General features: G+C 43.1%; 1 protein-coding gene across 6 annotated transcripts in view; it reads left to right on the forward strand.

Moving 5' to 3' along the window:
- The window catches only part of UST (uronyl 2-sulfotransferase), a 331,541-nt gene that overhangs the window by 232,792 nt on the left and 77,002 nt on the right, over window positions 1–21,747 (forward strand). For all 6 annotated transcript variants that reach the window (XR_014147993.1, XM_081829140.1, XM_081829136.1 and 3 more), the window contains 2 exons: window positions 7,742–7,839; window positions 9,789–9,946. Coding sequence is in view for 5 of the 6 variants with exons in the window: in XM_081829140.1 (XP_081685266.1) it covers window positions 7,742–7,839; window positions 9,789–9,946 (256 nt within the window). In the remaining variant the exon portion in view is untranslated. The remainder of the gene's footprint in view (window positions 1–7,741; window positions 7,840–9,788; window positions 9,947–21,747) is intronic.

Raw genomic sequence — 21,747 nt, forward strand, 5'->3', positions numbered from 1 at the left:
CCCATGTTATTCTTTTTTTTTTAAAGAATCAACAGAGTTGTAATCCTATTGCATATATATTTTGATTTTGATTTTCTCACATAAACATTTTTCTTATAGTTACGTATGCTTTGTAAACATTTAAATGATTACAAGTATTTTACAATTAGTTATATTATAGCTTACCTAATTTCTATATTTGAATAGTTTATAATTTTTTATCTTTTAAACAATACCGTGATAAATATTTTGCCATAAAAATAGAAGTCTTTGTCAGATAGTCTTTGTCTGAATTTTGCTATTTTTGTTTGGTAAGGCTCCCTAGATTTTTCAGCTCTTTATGAAATCACAGTGTTTGTGGTCTCCATATCTCTGGTAAGCACCCAAACTCCTTGACCTCAAAGACCATGGTTCCTTGTTCTAATACCACTGTGTTTAGGCAGAAGAAGTGCAAAGACATTTCTGGGAAGCAGCACTTACTGCCTGTACAGGACCCTGCAGAAAGTCATCTTGAGTACTCAGTAAATTTTGTTGCAGTGAATTAAAAAGGGTCTACTGAAATCGAATGAAAACTGATCTAGATAAAGGATTTATCCTCATCTTAAAACGTTTCAGGATAAAGCTGTGACTTCTTTTTCTTTAGTTTAATAGAAACTTGAAATTCACAATCTGGGAATCCAAAGGAAGCACTTCAAAACATATTTTGTCCTTATGTCTGTAAGTGTTTCTGTTTCAGGAGCTCCATTGGACTAGAGCCCACAGGGAGTAAGAATATTAGCTAAAATAAATGTAGCCTTATACTCACCACACTGCTTCGTCTGCCATCCTGCAATCAGATACACAGTGACAGACTCAGAAGGTGTTGGTGTAAAGGGCCACAAAGCCACCAAAACAGATGTCATAGATGTTATCTATCCAATATCACATACTCTGCTGATCAAGGGGGAACAAAGTGCTACTCTGCTTGGTCCCAGATAGCTGTGTTGAGAAGGATTCTGAAGGACAATTCCCTTCACTACTAGAAAGAGTGTGTCATCAGTAATTCATGCCTGGCATAAGCATGAAATGAGAGAACATTGGTGTCTGGCCATCTGCCACTTTCAAGTCCATTAAGCCTCACTAAAAAGTCTTACTTGACTCTTCTGGTTCTGGTTCAGATTTCTTTATAAGGCTTAAAAAGGCTTACAAGGAAGAATGTAAGGTGCAATAAAAGTTGGCTTAGACCACACCCATTCCATTTCTCCAAATTGACTAAACCATTAAGTTTGTAATCTGATTACCGCAGTCCGTCTACAGGGCAAGGATTCAGGTACTTCTACCATGGTGACTGACACTCGGGAATTTTTCTCTGTCCCACTGACAACGCGGCCATGTTGGACTGGCAGTCACCTCCAGCACAGCAAGCTATCCTTCAGTGTGTCTTTTACTTTACCATTCAACTTTTTCCTGCTGTCTGTGTTCTTAGCGTGTGAAGACTGGCTCCCAGATTGATGTTCAATCCACATTGAAAGAGAGCTTTTTTATGTCAAAGTATCATTACCTTGTTTGATGTGCAGAGTAGAATGAGTTATCATGAGAAGTAATTGCATAATACCATTTTGTTTTTCCATCAAATTATCTTGTTATTTTGGCTCACCACAAATAGCATGTTTCATATTTCCATGTTTTCCTTCCTCTGTGTTTTCTCTATGAGTTAGCTGATGTCACTATTTTTAAAACTATTGCGATCACTAGTAATCATGTTTTTAAATATAAGCTAAAGGAAAGAGGAATTGAGATGCTGAAGATGATGGAATTGGGTGGCAGGAAAAATAATTTGCATACATGATTTTCAATCTGAGGAAAGGATCAGTGATGCTTGGTATTATTGTTCCCATTTTACAGATGAGTAAATTGTGCCTCTAAGAGGTAGACATGGGCTAGACTCCGCAGCTACTAAATGGTACGGTCTAGATTTGAACAGAGGTCTGTTTGATACCAACCTCAGGGCTTTTCCCTCTCCACCTTCCCTGAAAGGTGAAGAGTTTAGATCGTAAATGCTGAATGAAAGCCTTTTAGTAACTCATAAATTTTCGAATAAAAAAATTACCACTTTTTCTAGATCTTCTGATTACAAAACTATTCTTAAAAGTTAGCTAATTTGAGGAACAGGCCCATCAATACAGTTTCATGGACTGAGATTATATGGCTCGGCCCTGTGTTATGTAGATAGGGGAAACTGAGGCTCAAGATAGCATGATTTAGCTAAAGACACCAGGCTAATTCATCACCAAGCTGAGACCAAAACCCCAATCTCCTTTACCTCATTTGGGGAGCTTTGCATGTGGCTTCCCAAGGTTTGTGCTGCTAAAAGCATCAGAAATTCTGTCTTCTAAACCCCAAGGCCATACAGAGAAAGCTGATGTTATAGGCGGGGAACTATATAAAAACACCAGCAAGTCTTTTTTCAATTCAGTAGTTTTTAGACAAGGTGCTGTCTTATATAAAAGGATAAATAAAATAGGAATAGTCTCTAAATTCACCTTTTGTGATAAGACTAACTCCACCTGGGATTTCAATCCTTCCACTCTTTCCAAAATTAGAACCACGAGAGGAAGCATTTGTCGAGTTCTCTCTGTGCACAGAAATAAACAGGCAACTTACTGTCTCAGAGGCCTGCGGGAGCCTGGCCATATGGGGTGAGGAGGAGGAAGCAGGGTTGGGAGTGTGGGGAGGGAGTACCCATGACTCCAGGGCAGGGTCTGATCTCTAGAACAAGCTCAAGTGTGCAGGGAGCATGTGGTGACACAGGGAGGAGCCCCTGCCAGGGGTCAGGCGGAAGATCACTTGGGGACACCAAGTGGCACTGGGTGCAGATGGGAATCCGTTTGTGGGTGTCATTACAGAGTCCTACTTACAGCAGACCTCTGGCCACCGGCAGGGCTCGCTGGGAGCAGACCCAGCTCCGGGGACTTTTCCAACAACAATGGGGAGGCTGTGCCCTGCGGGGAGGCACCATAGGCCTGTCCCAGCGACCCCACCTACCAGACGTGGCTGGCAGTGAAGCACCAGGATGGAAGAGATCCTTGGTCAAAGCTGCCTTCATTCCCTTGACCTGAGTGACAGGGCTCGGTGGACTATCATGTGCTGGTACTCACCCAGCCAGTAACAGCTCCAAAACATGAGCCTGCTGCTGGGACCCTGGGAGGAGGCAGAGAGAGATGCCAGGCAAGGGAAATGGATGAGCGAAAGCATGGAATCACCTAATGGTAGAGTGTTGGCAGCTCATGGAGAGTGACCTCTTCTCAAAATTATCAGAGGTTCTTTGAAGTGCAGATTCCGAGCCTTATCTGAGACAAGCCTAGTGTATCAAACACTCTGCAAGTAGGGCCAGGGAATTAGCATTATTAACAGGTGCCCTAACTGATTGCTAGTTCCACTGCATTGTAAGAGTCATTCAAGGTTTTGAACCAGGGGAGTGACATGGATGAATGTGCATTTCCCCTCAGTTCCTGGGGCCGTGGAGAATGCATTCAGGGAGAAGTCTCCGAAGGAAGAGATACTAACTAGCCGGAGAGGCACTGAGCAGGGGCGGGGGTGTGGAACAGGTCAGAGGATGCAGATGAGGAAACCAGAGCTGAGCCCGGCGATTGAGTGGACGTGGAGTCAGGTGAGAGAGGGGTCAGGAGTGACTCTGGGGTCTGGATGTCGTGAGCGGCCCTTCCTGTGAGCCCACAGGGCCCCTTGGCACTCAGAAGGTGAGAATCGTTCATCACAGTCCATCCTGTGAAACGTTCAGGAACAAATCAATAAAAGATGATTTCCCTGTAAGATCAAAGTGGAAAATGAACCCCCCCACACACACACATATACAAAAAACCCTAGAGTGTCTAAGGGGACGCTTTTTAAAATAGTACAGTTTAGAATAAATTTCAACAAAATTGATCTAGTTTTTTTTGGCAGTTTTGGCAATTAAAAGGATTCTCTTAGTTATCTGGAATGTTCATTTATCGAGATGCCTCATTTCCCTAATAACATGAGAATATGACCATCCTAGAGCAAAACTTTTAATCTTTAGTAAGGGTTAAAGTTGTTATTTAAAGGAACCTTATCTTAGAAGCACTGCATGGAAAGAAAAAATGAGGTTGCATAATCATTTAAATATACATACATATGTATATGTACTAAGAGAACTCCAGCGTAAAAGGGTGCCTGAAACAACGCAGGATAGCAAAGCCTTAACGCCAACAATAAAACCATCAGTGGAGGGAGAACCGGAGTGGTCCCGGGGGATCAGTGACACCTGTCAGCGCAAGGCACTCTGTGAAAGTTGGGTTGACACCTGTCCCTTGCAGTTTCCCTGGACACTAAAGGCTACTCGCTGCAGGTCTCAGGTCCAGGAAGAAGAGTGGATGGTGTGAGTGGCCAGAAGCGATTTCCTGAGGCCCCTCATCCTTGAGCTGCTGGGAAGTGTCACTGATCACTGTGACAAAGCTGCAGGCAGCTCAGTGTGTGGGTCTCCATGGCTCCCATTCTGCTTCCTTTTGACCTTACACCTGAGTCATCTTTTCTTTATGTCCTCCCATAGCATTTCCGTAGGATGGTTGTGGTCAACACCATTCATCAACCTCTAATGGGCTCAAATGGAACTCTGAGATCCCCCGGGACTTGCCTTGATCTAAGAAAAGAAAAATTGCTAACGGCACTTCTTAAACTAGGAATGTATGTCTTCCCATAAATTGACCTTAACGTAGAGTTATTTGTGGATTCCAGTAGGGAAATGACCTTCATAGGTCCATGCACCTTCTCAGCCCTCCCTGCTCCCACCCCCGCCAGCTGATGTCCTCTGCCCACTCCTGCAAGCTCCAGGCCAAGGTCGCCGGGCACAGAATCATGGCTGTGTGTCTTGGCTTTTTCCTTCTGCCATTTGTTCATTTATTCGCTGAATATTTATTGCACCGCTGCTTTTTCCAGGCAGGGTGCTGAGTGCTGGAGACACTGCGAACAGACAGTCTGTGCTCTCACGGACTTCCCACCTAAACAAATGATGACACGGTTCTGATTCAGAGGAAACCATAACGTGAGCTCTGGAGAGGTGCTGTGGGGTCTCTGGGCGGCTCTGGCAGGCTCTGTTGCCCGCCCCCCTCCCGTTAATGCAGGTTTCTGGGGTGGGGCGGTGGCACCACCCAGGGGAGAGGAAGCAAGGACTGTGTATTGGACACATCTCTTGACACCCCCTAAACCACTACCAATTTACTTAAGCCTTTTGGTGTGGTATCTCCACCTCAGCAGACAGATCCTCTGCCTCTGATCACCCCTGCCCTGGCCTGAGATCCCTTGTGCTCTGCTGCTCACCTAGCTCCTGGCTCCTTCCCTCGGACGGGGTCCCTCTGACCTAAGGCTTAGGTCCCCGGGGTGTCAGCAGCCAGAGGTCACCCGGACTGTGAGGAAGATCAAAGCATCCTCCAGCAAAGCCCAGTCATCCTCCCATACAAGCCTTGATTTGTTCTACGACACGCAAATCTCCTTTTTTCTGATGATAAAAGTAAAATACACATAATAATAGTAGCATTTATATAAAATAATTTTTACTTAAGGTATTTTACATAAAACATTTATAATAAAAATGACATTTCAGAATTGAATAAAGTTGAAGTTCAATGTATTCCCACCTTTTACATCTACTGCCAGAAATAACCACAGCTTGGTATTTATCCTTCAAACATATATGTATATCTTCATATTGTCCGACATCTTCATATCGTCCTGTAATCAGTTTTTTTTTCATCTGAATATTCATGGCGGACACTTTCAGGACAGTATGTGTAAATCCTCCTTAACCTTCCCAGGTGCCCAGTATTTCACTGTAGGATGTACCATAACTTCTCAGTGAATCAGTCCCCCATCAGTGAACATTTAAATTCTGTCATATTTTGTTGTAATAATCTTGTAGTAATGAATATCCTTATATAGATGGTCCTCAACTTAAGATAGTCCAACTTAACGATTTTTTGACTTTAGAGTGATGTAAAAGCGATATGCGTTCAGTAGAAACTGTACTTGGAATTTTGAATTTGGATCCCTTCCCTGGGCTAGCGATAGGCAGGAGGAGCCTCCCTCGTGATGCTGGACAGCAGTGAGGAGTCAGCCATGATCAGGAGGGTCCAACCATTCTGCACGCATGCAACCATTTCTGTTTCTCACTTTGTGTACAGTATTCGATAAATTACGTGAGATGCTTAACACTTTATTATAAAATAATCTTTGTGTTAGATGATTTTGCCCAGGCTAATGTCAGCGTTCTGAGCACGTTTAAACTAGGCTAGGCTAACCTGCGATGTTCGGTAGGTTAGGTGTGGTCAATGCATTTTTAACTTAACATATTTTAACTTCCAAAGGGTTTGTCAGGAGGTAACCCCATCATAAGTTGAGGACGACCTATATACGCCTCTGTGTCAAATTCTTCTTAGAAAGAGATTTTGGGTCTAATAACATGCATTTTTACTGGATTTTCATACACAATAAAGTGTTCTTCACCACCCCTCACTTAACCCATGGCTGGATGGACTGATGTACTCCATTTGCTTCTAGTATATTCCTCCCTGGGAGCTGTGGTGTAACCCTGCTTCCCACAGGAGACCCCAGTACTTACCTAGAGTGTTTGTTGCTGAATCTGTTTATTCCAGTTGAATTTGTTATTGTAATTGTGTAATTTATTTAATTGGTATATAAACCAAAGAAGTATGAGAGGGAAAGAAAGAGTTGTTAAAAAAAAAAAAGTTTATGGTACATTTTTCTGATTCCCAACTTGAACCAAAAAAATTTTTAATAACTAACCACCTACCCCAATCATATCAGATACAGGGCGTCAACTGACTCAAACTTCATCAACAATGTGACCATGTTTTCAAGTTCTGTCCTCTCTTGACCTGCCTTGCCAGTATTGTCTCTGGAAAAACATCCCATGGCTGTTTGGTTTATTTGTAAATTGGGTTATCGTTACTTCTTAGAAATACTTAAGAACCAGGCGTGCCTTTTCTAGGGTATCCAATACGACCCACCTCATAAAAGTTGATGTTTAGCCTTTCTTCTCACCCGCCAAGCCCTTGTAAGTCCTTATAATGCTAACAGAGACACAATCTTCAACCTCCCAGAAGAGAAACAGAAAATCTGGAAATCTCAAGTGTTGCCTTTGAAAGTGAGAGAGTATATACAAATATCCCGTCACTCTCCAACCTAATAGGACATTAGAAATCATTTTACAGCCTCTCCAAAATCTACAAAGTCCTTTATGTAACTGCTGTAGGTATTATTATTTGTTGGATGTACAGATATACAGGGAAACATATTTCTGTAGGGTTAGCTGTAGAGCGATCTCTGATTAAGTCAGAATGAATGAAGAATTAAGCCACAGGACATTCACTCAACAAATATTTGTTAAGTGCCGACCGCATCCCAGTGGGCTGGTAACTTCTGGGATGCAGTGGGTAGTGGGTACCCTGGGGAGAAGTGCCGTCAAGATGCTTGTCATCTAGCTAAAGACTTCCAGCCACTGGGAAATGCACAAATGCACTTTACTCAATGGAGCAAGCACTTCTGGAAATGCTCAGACCACATGTGCACCTGGCCAGTGGAACAGGAGGCAAAAAGGCAACAAGAAAGTTTTCTCATGAAATCTATGAATTCTCTCAAGGCTTGCCCATGTAATTGAAGTATCCATTTCACTTACCCTGTATGGCATGTGACAAAGCCAGACATCTTGCTGCTGTGTTTTCTCTTCTAGGATATCAATGAGTGCATTCTTGAAAACTATCCTGAGTGTTCCAACCCCAGATTATTTTACATCATTCCATATTTTTGTGGACAGCATCCCAGATGCAGGTAAAGACTAACACAGACTCGTGGCATGCTATGGTGGAGAACGATGGCAGGAAAGCCACCAGTTGGCACTGTGTGGGAATCTCTTGCATGCCTAGTCTCTCGGCCTTCTGGAATTCAGGTCATGTTTACTGTTAATCTTTAAAGATTGCATTTGAGACTCTGAGTGTCCTCTAAATGATGAAATTAACAGATCAAGGTCTGACAGAGGCCTTGGGACCACCCCATCAAGATGTGTAACTGGAATGCCAACTGAACCCTTTTTTTAAATTCTGAACTCATAGCTGTCACTGCTCAGCCCATGAGATAGTAAAGACCAGGGGTGAGCACCCACCCTACTCCTCCGTAGTGTCTCTACTCCATCTGCAACTGTTCTTGCCCACGTGCCCTATCTAATTGGGTCTGAAACACCGGGTGCTCACCCCTGAAAGTCAATAGTGTCTCTCTCAGGAGACATACTTAGTAGAAAAATTACTTTCTAGTGATTGCCCCTCAGCCTTACTTGGATGCAAGGCCTTCTGTAGAACATGACTGACTCAGATAGTAAGACTCTCAGAGTGTTGGTCTGCCCACCTCCTGCATCAGCATCCCTGGGGCCCTTGCCGGGATCCTCCACCTCATCACAGTCTCTGAGGTGGGGCGCAGATAATTCTGGGGAATCTAGTCTAGCTACAATTTAAATCCATTGTACTAGACAAACATGTAGCCTTGAGAAGAAATGGCAGTAATGCAAAATGAACATTATCTTCATGTGGGGGAAAATAAACCCTCTACCAGAATTGACATTTTCCCCCCAAAGGGAACATTGATGAGAAGGTCAGTGTGTTCCTGAAAGACCAAGGGAAGAAACCCTTTCTGAAGGGCAGCTCATCCCTTGTCTTCTCTGTTCGCACTCTGATCACTGCTTAATTACCATGGGCGTTGTTGTTGTTGTTGTTGTTGCTTTGCTGAGTTTACCATAACACAGGACTTTGTTTATGGTCCGGATTCTAGGACTAGAAGTGTCAGTTTTCTGCTTTATCATAAACTTCCTGAGTTCAGGAGGCCTCCCCCCTCCAACCCTCACCCCTGTATAAATGTCTCCTGGTGCACGGTCAGTGCTTCAGACACTGGGAAGATCTGGGGCCAGATGACTTTCTGTCACAGTGAAGATATTTATTCGGAGAAGCATGATTCTAACTCCCTCAAGTATTTTCTTAAATTATATATTTCCTAATCTTGGGGAGAGCACTCGTGGTGCCTTATCCTGGTACACACATGATGATTTCCAAAACTGTTTCACAACATCCCCCGCTCCACCTTGACAATTACTCGAGCTGGGTAGGCTTGCCCCAATTCCCTTGGATGATGGATGCCGGCCAGGCCTAGAGCCCAGCTCCTGTGACTCCTGTCCTTTCCCACTAACGTAAATGCTGTTAGCTCGGAGCTCTGCCTTGCAAATGAGATTAGGCTGTTTTCCTTCTGTAATTTAAGAAAAAAAAAATTGTCTTTAAACTCTTTAAAAAAGAATAAGATGAGCAAACATGACCTGATACCTATTTTGATTTCGATAGACATACCGTATCAGTACGTTTCATGATTTCAAAACCCCTCGCTTTATTGGTTTGCTCCTTCTATTAAAAAGCCATTCTAATGGCCCCTTGATTAGCGTTTATAGGACCTTACGGCCTGTGTCTGTATCCTCCTTCTAACAAATATTTCGGCCAGGCCCCCTGAGGCCCTGGGCGAGGCAGTGCCAACCCGTGAACATGGTAGAGGTCAGAAGGGGGGAAAGGCTAGTGGCAGCGGGAAGACCCCTGGAGGTGGCCACATCAGGCCTGGTCCTTGAAGGAAATGGGATTTGGACTCGATCAAACGGCGGTGGGTGGGTAGAGGAGATACCTTTTCAGCATGTTGTTGCCACATTTCGAAAATGAATCTCTAATTGAAAAATCATTTTTATATCCATAAAGGGAGCCTGGTGAGTGGGCCCTTGAAAGAGCAAAACTGAACGTGAATGAAAACTTCCTGCTTGTGGGGATTCTCGAAGAGTTAGAAGATGTGCTGCTTTTACTGGAAAGATTTTTACCTCATTACTTCAAGGGTGTGCTCAGTATCTACAAAGACCCAGGTAACTCCCTTTGTAGAGGCTCTTTGGCGTTTTGAGGGTTACTCACCTTGAACGGGACTCGGGCCAATAAAGGAGGGAAATCTGTTCATGAAGAGAGGTTGCCGCTGGCTTGCAGAGGAAGGGTAGAATCACGAGCTATCGATGCCAAAAACTGGAGCTTCGGGTCCCAACCTAAACTTGCCATGTTTGAAAGCCCTGATGGTTCCATTTCTCCCTTTGGAAAGTGCAACTGGCAACATCTGCATGGACCTTGTCCTGAGCGTGTTGCTGGAATGCGCCAGCGAACAGACGTGTACATGTTGGGAGTCCACTGATGGAAACAGGAATGTGAAGGAACCACAGCTTAATACCCTTTCTGGGCCCTACTTCCATTTGCCAAAGCAGTCTGGCGTATAAAATTTTGGCAATAGGATAGAGGGGCAAATTGAAAATGCAATTATGATTTTACTCTAATAAATGGAGTGGTTTCCAAATAGAAGCAAGAAATGGAATGCAGCAGGGCAATCGCAGAGGTTGCCCATAGAAATATAATTACTTTCAGAAATCCATCATTTATTGTTCTCATCATTACTTGATCCTGAAGGTCAAACAACATCGTTCATTTCCTCTTCTTAATCTGCTGCTGCCACCACAAGCCTTGCATACTTATTCACCGGTCTCTTTGTTGTTTTGTCTTGTCATCCTGAAATGGGAGGTGGCCTTGCGCTTTGTAGAACTGAGGAGCAGATCGCAGCCCTGCTGCCTCCCGGTCCTCCGCCGGGCAGGGACCCCATGCCACACCCACGTCGTTGGCACGTAGCGATGCCCACGTGAACTCGGCTTTGCCTGGAGCAGCCCTGGATCCTGTTCCCTGAGGTGGCCACCCCCAGGGGTTTGCAGGCTGGTGGGTGGGTGCTGCCCGGGTCTCTCAGCTCTCTCATTCAGAGATACATTCCGACACACCTGCATGCAGGACCATGACCGCAACCCTTCACGCGTGCCCTGCAGGTGTGTCCCCTCAACAGGAAATGGGGTGTGAATAGCTAGAAGCAGAAGAAACCGCGGTCACTTTTTGAAACCAGGCCTTCCTTTGCCCCTTCGACAGTGGAAAATTTAAAGAATTTCAAGAGCCGTGCTGTGACCCATTTTTAGCTCCGGAAGATAACATAAACTGGAGTCTTTGTGCAAGGTGGGGTGTTACTCTAAATTAGACCTTTTTGAAGACAAGGCTTAGATCATTCATTGTTATTTCCACTCTTCTGCGTTGTATTGTAGAGCATGTGTGTGTGCGCACGCATGTGTGGGATACGCAGTGTGAGATGAAAGGTGAGCGAGATCCTGCAGACACGTAGTTGTCAAAACAAATGAATGCCCTCTTGTCCCCACATTTGAGAAGAGTTTTGGTGACTCTACATCACACACATCATCCGTCCTCAGACCAGGAACTGCTGTCGTTCATGGGTGCCAGAGCCCAGTACGCGGGAAGTCGGCATCTGGGGTGTAGCCCCGAGAACTTGGGTGAGGGTACTTTTATCTTTGTTCTTCTTAAATACAAATAAACCACAAATCAAAACCTTAGCCCGAGGAGCCCACTTACCTGCTGTTGTCAGAATCTACCATCTTGACTTCTCAGCTATTTTCTCCATATTAGCTACGTGACTTCTCAGAAATTGGGCCTTGGTCCCATGATCTATAAGCATGTTAGTTAAAGTAGAACGTATTTCTGAAAACTGAGTTACTGTTAGCTCTTTTGACGTTAGCCGTGATCTTTCCACCTATAATTTCAAGATTTTTGTCCTTTTGAGTTTGGCATAGCGGTATATTAAATCCCCTGAGGCTTGCTGCCTTGGAGAGGGTAAGGGTTGTCTGGTACTCCTGTGTGGCGGGATGAAAGATTTCTGTAAGGCCAGAGTCGACACATGACCAGTTCACACAGCCCAGTGGTATCCGTGGTTAAGATAGTGAAATATGTCTGTACTGCCCACGGCACCCACCCTCCAGGTACACCTGCCCCCCCCCGGCTGCCCCTTATCACCCCCCCATTCCAACAGTGAAGTCACAAAGGGGGTCATTCATGGGCATGGAGGGAGTCTTCAGAACTCTGGCCTGGGGCTACACTCAGCAGGAGAACTCTGAATTCAGGGCCTGAGTGGAGCTGGTCGCCACTTATTTGGAATCCCACCACCCCAGCTTCACAGTGTGCATACAGCAAATCGAACCCTTGAGTGACTGCTCACGGCTTTCCACCATGCTCTGTGGTCTTTTGGGCATCTTCTGGAGAGATTCTTCTGTGGTGACGCTAAAGGCCAAGCAGTCCCACAGCTGCTCTGTCTCAAGGAACGCCATATTCCCTGGGCCAGGGAACAGGAGAGGAGCGCATCCTCCTGGCCCACTTCTCAATACGATTTAGCCTTGATGAAACCGAGGAACCTGTAGTAGGTTCTCGTGGCCAGCACATTGGGGTCAGCCAGGTGAAAGCAAGTCCCTTGAGTGAATTCATACCAGAGCTGCCTCGTCAGCACGTTTAGTCTAAATTCTCGGATTACGGAGCCTGGAAATCATTGCTCTTGCCCTTTATTGAAGAATTTTATAGCTGAAGAGCCTAGAGAACAGAGGGAAGAAAAACTGAAAATCTTAGACACCGAGGGATCTAGAGACCCTTAAATCATTGTAGATTAACCGGCCACAGAGCTGGATTGAGGTGCAGACACTTCACTGGCCATTTTTTCTTTGGTGCTTGTCCTGTTGTTTTGAAAAATGTAGGTGCGTGCTGATTTTTAGTAAGCCCCCTCCAGCAATACAAAACGTATTTAGACCCGTCTCATTACCGAAGAGAAAGCACTAGCAGCAGTGACTGTTTGGGGAGCTAGTAAAAATAGTAAGGTCTGGTAGTCAAATGGGTTTTCGCTTATTCTAGATAGGAATGATATTCCTTAATTCCTTCCGGACAGTACTGCTTGTTTCTATAACCTACCGCATAAGGAAGTTAATAACCTCCCTACATAATAGTTTGACTCTTTGCCCCTACCTTGTTCAATTCTTACAGGAAAGTATGCTGACAAGTAAATTTGTCACCTACCGAGAATGTTTGAGAAACTTAATTTTTAGGAATTAAAAAAAAGTATTTTGTATTAATGTATGCATTCTGTGGAGACCCATTTAGCATATCTCAAAAGAAATTTATACTAGTAAGTACTCAAGAGGAAAATAAAAAAAAAAAATGAGTTTTGGCATGTGAATAACCAAGAGAATATGCTCAGATGTTTCTCACCAGCCAGGGGAGGGTAGTTGTTGATGTGGAGGCGAGTACCCCGGAGAGAGCACTCAGTAAACGCCACCCAGCCTTGGCTTGAGTTTGAATTAGGGAGAACCGAGCCCCAGACAGGTATACTGGGTAAGAGGAGCTGACCTCTCTTGTTCAGCCTACACAGTCTGATTTGTTGATTAATTAATCTTGATTATATTGGCTCATTACTTACCTTTTCAAAATGAGAAACTGGAGCCGGTCCAGAGAAGTGGAGAGGCTGATCCATAGTCACCCACCAAAATGTGGAAGTAAGGGGCGGAAATCACCTGTTCCTGAAGCCATGAGTATTGTGTTCGTGAATGCTTTTTCTCCTTCGTTCTTAAAAACTGACACGCTGTGACCCACCAATGTTTTTCTTAGTCATAATTTCTGTAGGAGCTAAAATCACAGTGGTGTTAGAAACCAAAATAAGTAAATTAATTAAAGACAGAGAACATGTGAGTATCTGTGATAGGAACAGTCCTTAAATGAGTGTCCCCTGGCTGAGCAAATCACCCAGCTGTTATAGTTCAGTAGCGCCACCTAGCGTCCAGACATTGGAACTGTATGACCTAACGTTAACCCCCATTACCTTTCTCCTTTCTGGAGACTTGAAAGCTCATGTGTCCAACTCTTTTCCCTTGTATTTTAAATACTTTCCATTACCAGCGTTACATTAGTATTCATTTTCAACTTTTTTCCATTACAAATGTAAACATTGGTGCCACAGTAGGGAATTTACTAGACTTTTGTGGGCTGCCTTGAGACTCTCACCACCAACTATTACAAAGGAAAAATGTGTAATTCCAAACAAATGACTTATATATTAACTCTGCAGAGTTCATTCATAAACTGGGTGCTTTGTTTTTTTTAAATGTTCTTACTTAAATATTTTTATAAACAATGATAGATTACAAATTTAAATATCATTTTTTACTATGCATGAATGCTATTTAGACCTCTCAGTAGGAGTACAGTAATGTATGCTGAGTCCATATGCATTGCAGTATTTAAATCTGAGGACATTTACATAGAAGATTATAGCAAATATGTAGAAGAGAAAATTTAATATAGTATGCTACAGGAAAAATTCAAGTTTTCCTCCATCTCTCAATAAAAATACCAGGCTGGGTTAAAACAAATACTAAGTGATTAAAGCTTGGCCTATGTATCATAAAGAACAACCATTCTTTAAGGAAAGAACACTGAGTTGAGAGTTACAGGATCCTCTAAGCCTCTTTCTGCCTCGTTCTGCCCATATGACTCAGGGTAAATGCATATTTGGTGGCTGATCTCTAAAGGCTGCATTATTATGATACTAAAGCATCAAGCAGAATACTTTAAGGCTTCATGTTCTACCTTTTGTTGGTTTGCACAATTATAGGGTACTTGCCCTCCTAAAAGCAAGAATCCTTGGACAGTCCCCATTGCCTTGATAATTTCCAAGTTTAGTTATGGTGGCTGTCGCCACCTACAGGGCATGACAGAATCCTAGATGGAGGGTTATTGGTTCAGAATCCTCTCTTGGCTATAGCTAGCGATATTGAGGTGACCAGCTCAAACTCTCTGGTCACGGTGTCCATCCCTTTCTTTCCGTACCATATGCATTTCTGTCGAGAAGAGCACAGAGCACAGAATCTGGAGTAGACAGCCTGGGTGCTAGGTATAATTCCTCTAAACCTCAGTCTCCCCATCTGTATAAAATGCATAAATAATACAATCTACTTCTCAGGGTTGTCATGAGACACAACTGATCCAATCCGTGTAAAGCCCTAAGCCCAGAGCTTCACATATGATAAGAATTAATAATTAGTTATTAGCTTGCCAACCACATCACAGGAGAAAGTGTGAGAAACAGGACATCGGGCTGTCTTCGTAACTTCTACATTTTGAAAGAGAGAGAGAATATATGACGAGCCTTGACTTATTTTGACAGTTATAGCTGACCTATAAAATTGCATCAAATCGTGTTTTTGACTTAAGAGGAGGGGAACAATTAAATTCTGGCTAATACCCTATTTCTGGAACAATTATAGGGAATAAGTGTATTGGAAATATCACTACAGTGACACCTTCAGAAGCTGAAAACACACATCATCCAAGTCATTGAGGATTTTTTTTTTTAGTTATCCATTTGTATGCCCGAACTCTTGCCAGAATTATCAGGGAGTTAAGATTTCAACTTTAAATGAAAGCCTCTGTTGGGATATGATTGGGTGCAATTATCATTAACTTGTGCTGAATGTTGAATTTTTCAGACTGTTATATATCATGGTATTTAGTAGATATAGGATGGGTGTCCAGAGATTTAATGGATTTTATTCTAAGTAAGTCCCTAAGATTCAGTTCTTGAAAAACCTTTATAGTTTGTTTCCCATGTGCAAAATTCACTTCAGGTTGCTGTTAATAAACTTTGTCCAGCAGGTGGCAGTGTCTCCACTTTCTCAAGGACTTGCCAGTAGTTTCCTGATAGAGTTTGCCTCTGCAGACAGGAGTTTACATAATGCCTGAACACAGATGTATAATTATGCCCAATTTGGGGACTAAAAACGGGATCCCAAATATCAAAAGGATTCCAAGTACAATTCATTGCAGTATTCCAAACTACATTATAGGAGAGCCATTGTGGTGGGTGAGAGTAGAGGGAGTTTTACAATCAAATAAGTTTATGTGGGTTTAAATATATATATATATATATATTACTGTAAACTCTGGTTTTGTAAAAATAATCCATCTTTCTGCAATGTCTGGATTAAACCGATGCTGTCTTTCATCTTTAATTCCCACTGTTATTTCCCACTTCTTATTGCTTTTGTGCTACAACAAAACTCAAAAAATTTCTGGAACCTCATAGAGATACAATTTATGGCTGGGAGGAATTCAGGCTATCCATTTACAGAGACCAATGAAGTTGTTTAAAGAACTCAACTGTCATTTATAAAAATAGGACTCCTCTTGCTATTGGTTCATCTGCCATCGGTATTCTCCATGAAGATTTCTTTAGTTTGCCAGCCATGTCCTGGGTTCAGATACTAATCATATTGGTACTAGATTGTGTGTGTGTGTGTGTGTGTGTGTGTGTGTGTGCGCGCGCGCACATGCGCGCATTTGCGTTCAAACAACTAGACTCATTATAGCACAGTCATCTCAGAGTGAATAGCCTTGGGTCAGAAAAGCAGTAACAGTTCGTGAATGATAATAATTTGCATAGCAGTTTACAGTTTCTAAAGCACTTTCATATAGATAGCTCATTGGATTCTTCACAAATCTTCTGAAGTTGAGGAAGACAAAGTCTTTGTCTCATTTTCTAAACAAGGAAGCTGAGATTCAAGGAGATTGAGCCACCTGCCCACAGTGACCTAAATCCTAAGTGACCACAGACATTCAAGCTTCTGTCCCTGGAACCACCACTGACACCATAAACCTCTGACCTCCTAAAGATTCTTCATATTTAATCACTAACTCAGAGGTTAGCAGGTATTAAGCATATGTATTGCAGTTGAAGGTAAGAGCTTAAGAAGTATGTATACATCTGACCCATTTCAACTATAATTGTTCATTTTATTGGAAATAATAATGACCTTGAATTCTGTATTTTTAAATGTATTTTTCACTTGCTAATTAATTTGCTCTTGCTTTGGTACCATCCCTCCTCCAGGAGAAAGCATCTTCAATTTTATTATTTTAGAATAACAGGGAAATAGGACTTAAGTCACATTGATTTTCTAGTAATAGCTTTCCAAAAATATTTCTCTTCTGTGAAAAGTAGCATTTAAATAGCAGATATAAGCCAAAAATACCAGAAGAATTCAACAAACATATTCAGCAAATGTTTGAGGGTCTGCAATACGCCAGTGATGGGGAAGGGTGCTATAAAGATCAAGAAAGCCTGAGAGCCATCACAAACAGGGCTGGGGAGTACTTCCTAGGGAAAATATTCGTGCCAAGCCTGGAAGGGTACATAGGCTTTCATCAGACGGACATGGAGGGAGGAATCCTAGGTAGGAAAATAACATGAGTGTAGGCATGGAGGGGTGAAGGCGCAGAAGCACCTGGGATGTGGGAGGCACGGGGGTGGTCCAGCCCACACTGGCCCTTGCCTGCTGACCCTGCCTCTTGGAGCTGGGGGCCCCCATTCCTCACAGCTCAGTCACCCTGCTGCTGAGACAGTCCTGCCCAAGGCAGGAAGAGTATCAGCAGCCTCCACTCTCCGTGTGGTACAACCTGGACCTGGAACTGAGTCACTCATACCAATCTCAGAACCCGTGGCCAAGCCACAGTTACCAGAGGGCCATGCGTCAACCTCCCACTCCGCCCCCACTTTCCCTGCCTTCTGCCAAGCCTGACCACCACCCAAGGATCCCTCACTTCCTAGCAGTGCGTCAGGAGACTGCCAGGTCCCCAAGTTCCTAGCACTAGGGTTCTTCCTCCTTGCTCTCTTCCCGTCTCCCAACCTAAGATCCAGCCACCCTCTAGGCCGGGGACACCCATTGGCTGCATGCCTGGCACTGGCCCAGGGGCTCCCACCACACGTCTACAGACACCAGCCACTGCCCTGCCTGATCTCCCAGATTCAGCCCTTTGCCCACCAGCAGGGACTCCCTGTCTGGTCCCAGTTACTCCCTGACCCAGGTCTGAGCTTGCGTGCCCCCAACACCGCCTTTCATCTTCATGGCCTCCCTGGCTGGAAGCCCTTGGGATCATTCTTCTAGAACTGTCTCCCTCAGCCCCTGCCCCCCACACCACACACCCTGAGAAGTCGATCTCTGAGTCCCAACCTCATCCTCTGGAGAACCCTGGATGCCCCCCACAGTGTGGCCAGGCATGGGGGTGTGCAGTCTTCTCTCTTATGATTCATTTCCCCAAGCGAAAAGCTGGCTAACAGTAGCTGGGTGTGTGGTGAAGGTATCAGCATTCTTCTGTGTTTAGAGGTGAATTTCTTCTACTTGAGAATTTAATCACTTCTACTTTGAGCAGTTTTTAGTTGAGCTTGACAGGAATATGCTTTGCATTGAGTAAGAGCATTACTAAAGGGGGGGATTAGTCACCATACATTTCAGTTTTTTGGACTTTCCTGATAACTCCACAAAGCTGAAATGCTTCCACAGCCTGAGCAAAGAAGATTAAAGAAAGACCTGACCCCCAGGGGTGATAGTTGATCTTCATAAAAGACCCTGTGGTCTTACTGATCTTTCATGCTCAAACTGCCAACTCCCTGCCCACACCACGGATTCCTGTGGTGATGCGCAGAAGGCCCAGACAGAGAACTTCAGAACTTTGTACCTTGGCTCATGGCCTAGCCTCTCTGACATTCTTTGCTTATAAACGTACCCCCAGCTGGGGCAAAGTACAATCTTTACCCATTTTGCATGATTCAGCATTTTACAATGGAATCTTCTATTTTTGTTCAGCTAAGTCTTTGTCAAATAAAAATATCATCTCCTGATCTGTATTCTTTTTAACACTTCACACATTTTTCGTCAACATAGAATGCTCTAGCTTTTCACATCTTACAAATAGTGTCAAACTATGAAAAGAATACAGCGAAAAACTCCAAACGTACTCGTGCAGAGAACATTGCTGCTTTTTGTGGTTCCTTGTGGGTTATATTAAGCACCTTTATTTCATTGTCCACAAACCCAGGGAGAAAGCCAGCATCATTCCCCACTGATGAAAACAGGGAAGTTTTGCTTGTCAAGTGGAAGTTTCAGATACTCTGACTGGAAAGTCTTAGCACCCGGTGTTCATCATGTGCTCTGAGGGCCTTGTGCTTTATTGTCACCACCAGACAATGGTGAGGTGTTTTTCCAAAACATGTGTTCCTAGATTTTACTTCCCTGTTTTTAAACTGTATTTATTAAAGGGATATGTGTATAAAATTAAAAATCCAATAGCACAAAAAGATGTATAATGAAAAGCAGCAGCTTCCTATTCCAACCCTCCCCACCACAGAGTTTGATTTTCCAGAAGCAAATGTTCTGAGCACAGTTAGCTGTTTCTTCTGATAATCACCACACTACTTGTAACTAGTATGCACGGGGTGCTATTTCTTGATTGATTTCTTCGAGACATTATGTAATTTTCTTATTCCACCACCCTCACCTCTACTTCCTCCTCTGTTCCCCATCCTCCTAATATGGTTGTATCCACATTTTAGATGTGTAGTCCTGTTTACACTACTGTGACTATATACATTTTATGGACTGCTGATCCAAATCGTACACCATGGTTATATTTCATTTCTTGCTCAATTTATTGTTTTTCCTGGAATTAATTCTTGCCTCAGTTTTTTAAATTTGTTTAGATTTATTTGTACCTATCAAAATTTTCATATATGCTGTTACATCCGTTGTAGCAATACTATTTTTGATATTTTCAGTATTATTATCAGATAAGAACATTAGTTCCATTTGCCACCCCTACCCCCTGCCTCCAGGACACCTTCCCTTCTTCCCACCCAGAGCTCTCTAACCTCCTGTTTCAATCTGGGCTGATTATTCAGAAGCTCCCTGCAACTTCCCTTTAACACATGTCTGTATTGGATTCCTGGTCTCCTGAATCCCAAAGATCCTATTTCTAGACTTAATCATTCATTTTACTTCAAGATATTCCCAAGTTGCTTCCTGATAATAGGTGTGTGGGAAGTAAATGTATCGAGTCATTGAATGTCTAAAGAGCTTAGTATTCTATCTCACTTGATTGTCAGTTTGGCTGGATATGGATTTCTTCATACATGAATTCCATTTTTCACTTCTTTCTCTATGTATTTCTCAGACTCTCTCTATCTCTCTGGGGTCTTCCCTGTATTCCTCTTATGAACTTTTACAACAACATGCCTCAGTTTGCTGAGTACTCAAGCTTTATACACACACACACACACACACACACACATACAGGTTTTATATATATGTGTATATATATATATTTATAGTTACTTTTTTCAATTTTTTAAACATGCCGTGTTTTATTAGTGTTTATTAGCTTCAGGTGTACAATATACTGATTCAACAATTTTATACATCACCTGGAGCTCATCACCTCAAGTGCAGTCCTTAATCCCCATCACCTATTTAACCCATCCCCCACCCCACCCCCTCTGGTAACCATCAGTTTGTTCTCTATAATTAAGAGTCTGTTTTTTGATTTGTCTGTCTTTCTCTTTTATTCCTTTTGTTCATTTGTGTTGTTCCCATATGAATGAAACCACATGGTATTTGTCTTTCTCTGACTGATTTATTTAGCTTAGCATTATACTCTCTAGTTCTATCCATGTCATTGCAAATGGCAAGATTTCATTCTCTCTTTTTGTTAAAGATTTTATTTATTTGTTTATTTGAGAGAGCGAGAGAGAGAGCATGCACACGTGAGGGGCAGAGGGAGAAGGAGAGACAGAATCTCAAGCAGACTCCATGATGAGTGTGTAGCAGGATGTGGGGTTTGAAATCACAACCCTGAGGTCATGACTTGAGCTGAAACCAAGGGTCAGACACTTAACCAACTGAGCCACCCAGGTGCCCCAAGATTTCATTCTTTTTTTTTTTTTAAAGATTTTATTTATTTGACAGAGAGAGACACAGCGAGAGAGGGAACACAAGCAGGGGGAGTGAGAGAGAGAGAAGCAGGCTTCCTGCTGAGCAGGGAGCCCGATGCGGGGCTCGATCCCAGGACCCTGGGATCATGACCTGAGCCGAAGGCAGACGCTTAACGACTGAGCCACCCAGGTGCCCCTCATTCTTTTTTATAGCTGAGTAATATTCCTGTGTGTGTGTGTGTGTGTGTGTGTGTGTACCATATCTCTTTTATCCATTCACCAATCTTTGGGCACTTGGGCTGCTTTCATAATTTGGCTATTGTAAATAATGATGCAATAAATATAGGGGTGCATGTATACCTTTGAATGAGTGTTTTTGTATTCTTTGGGTAAATACCAAGTAGTATGATTGCTGGATCGTAAGGTAGATCTATTTTTAACTTTTTGAGGAACTTGCATACTGTCTTCCACAGTGGTTGCACCAGTTTGCATACCCACCAACAGTGCACAAGTGTTCCTTTTTCTCCACATCCTCGCCAACACCTTTTGTTTCTTGTATCATTGATTTTAGCCATTCTGACAGGTGTGAGGTGGATCTCATTGTAATTATGATTTGTATTTCCCTGATGATGAGTGATGCTGAGCATCTTTTCATGTCTGTTGGCCATTTGTATGTCTTCTTTGGAGAAATGTCTGTTCATGTCTTCTGCCCATTTTTTTTTTCATTCATCAAGTCAGTGTTTATTTATTTTATTTTTTTATTTTTTAAAGATTTTATTTATTTATTTGACAGAGAGAGACACAGTGAGAGAGGGAACACAAGCAGGGGGAGTGGGAGAGGGAGAAGTAGACTCCCCGCTGAGCAGGGAGCCCGATGCGGGGCTCGATCCCAGGACCCTGGGATCATGACCTGAGCCGAAGGCAGATGCTTAATGACTGAGCCACCCAGGCGCCCCTCAAGTCAGTGTTTTACTTGGTAAACATGTCTGAGACCATGCATCCCTG

The sequence above is a fragment of the Leptonychotes weddellii genome, chromosome 8 (assembly GCF_054177405.1).
Source record: "Leptonychotes weddellii isolate Sample4059 chromosome 8, ASM5417740v2, whole genome shotgun sequence".
NCBI classification, from domain to species: Eukaryota; Metazoa; Chordata; class Mammalia; order Carnivora; family Phocidae; genus Leptonychotes; species Leptonychotes weddellii.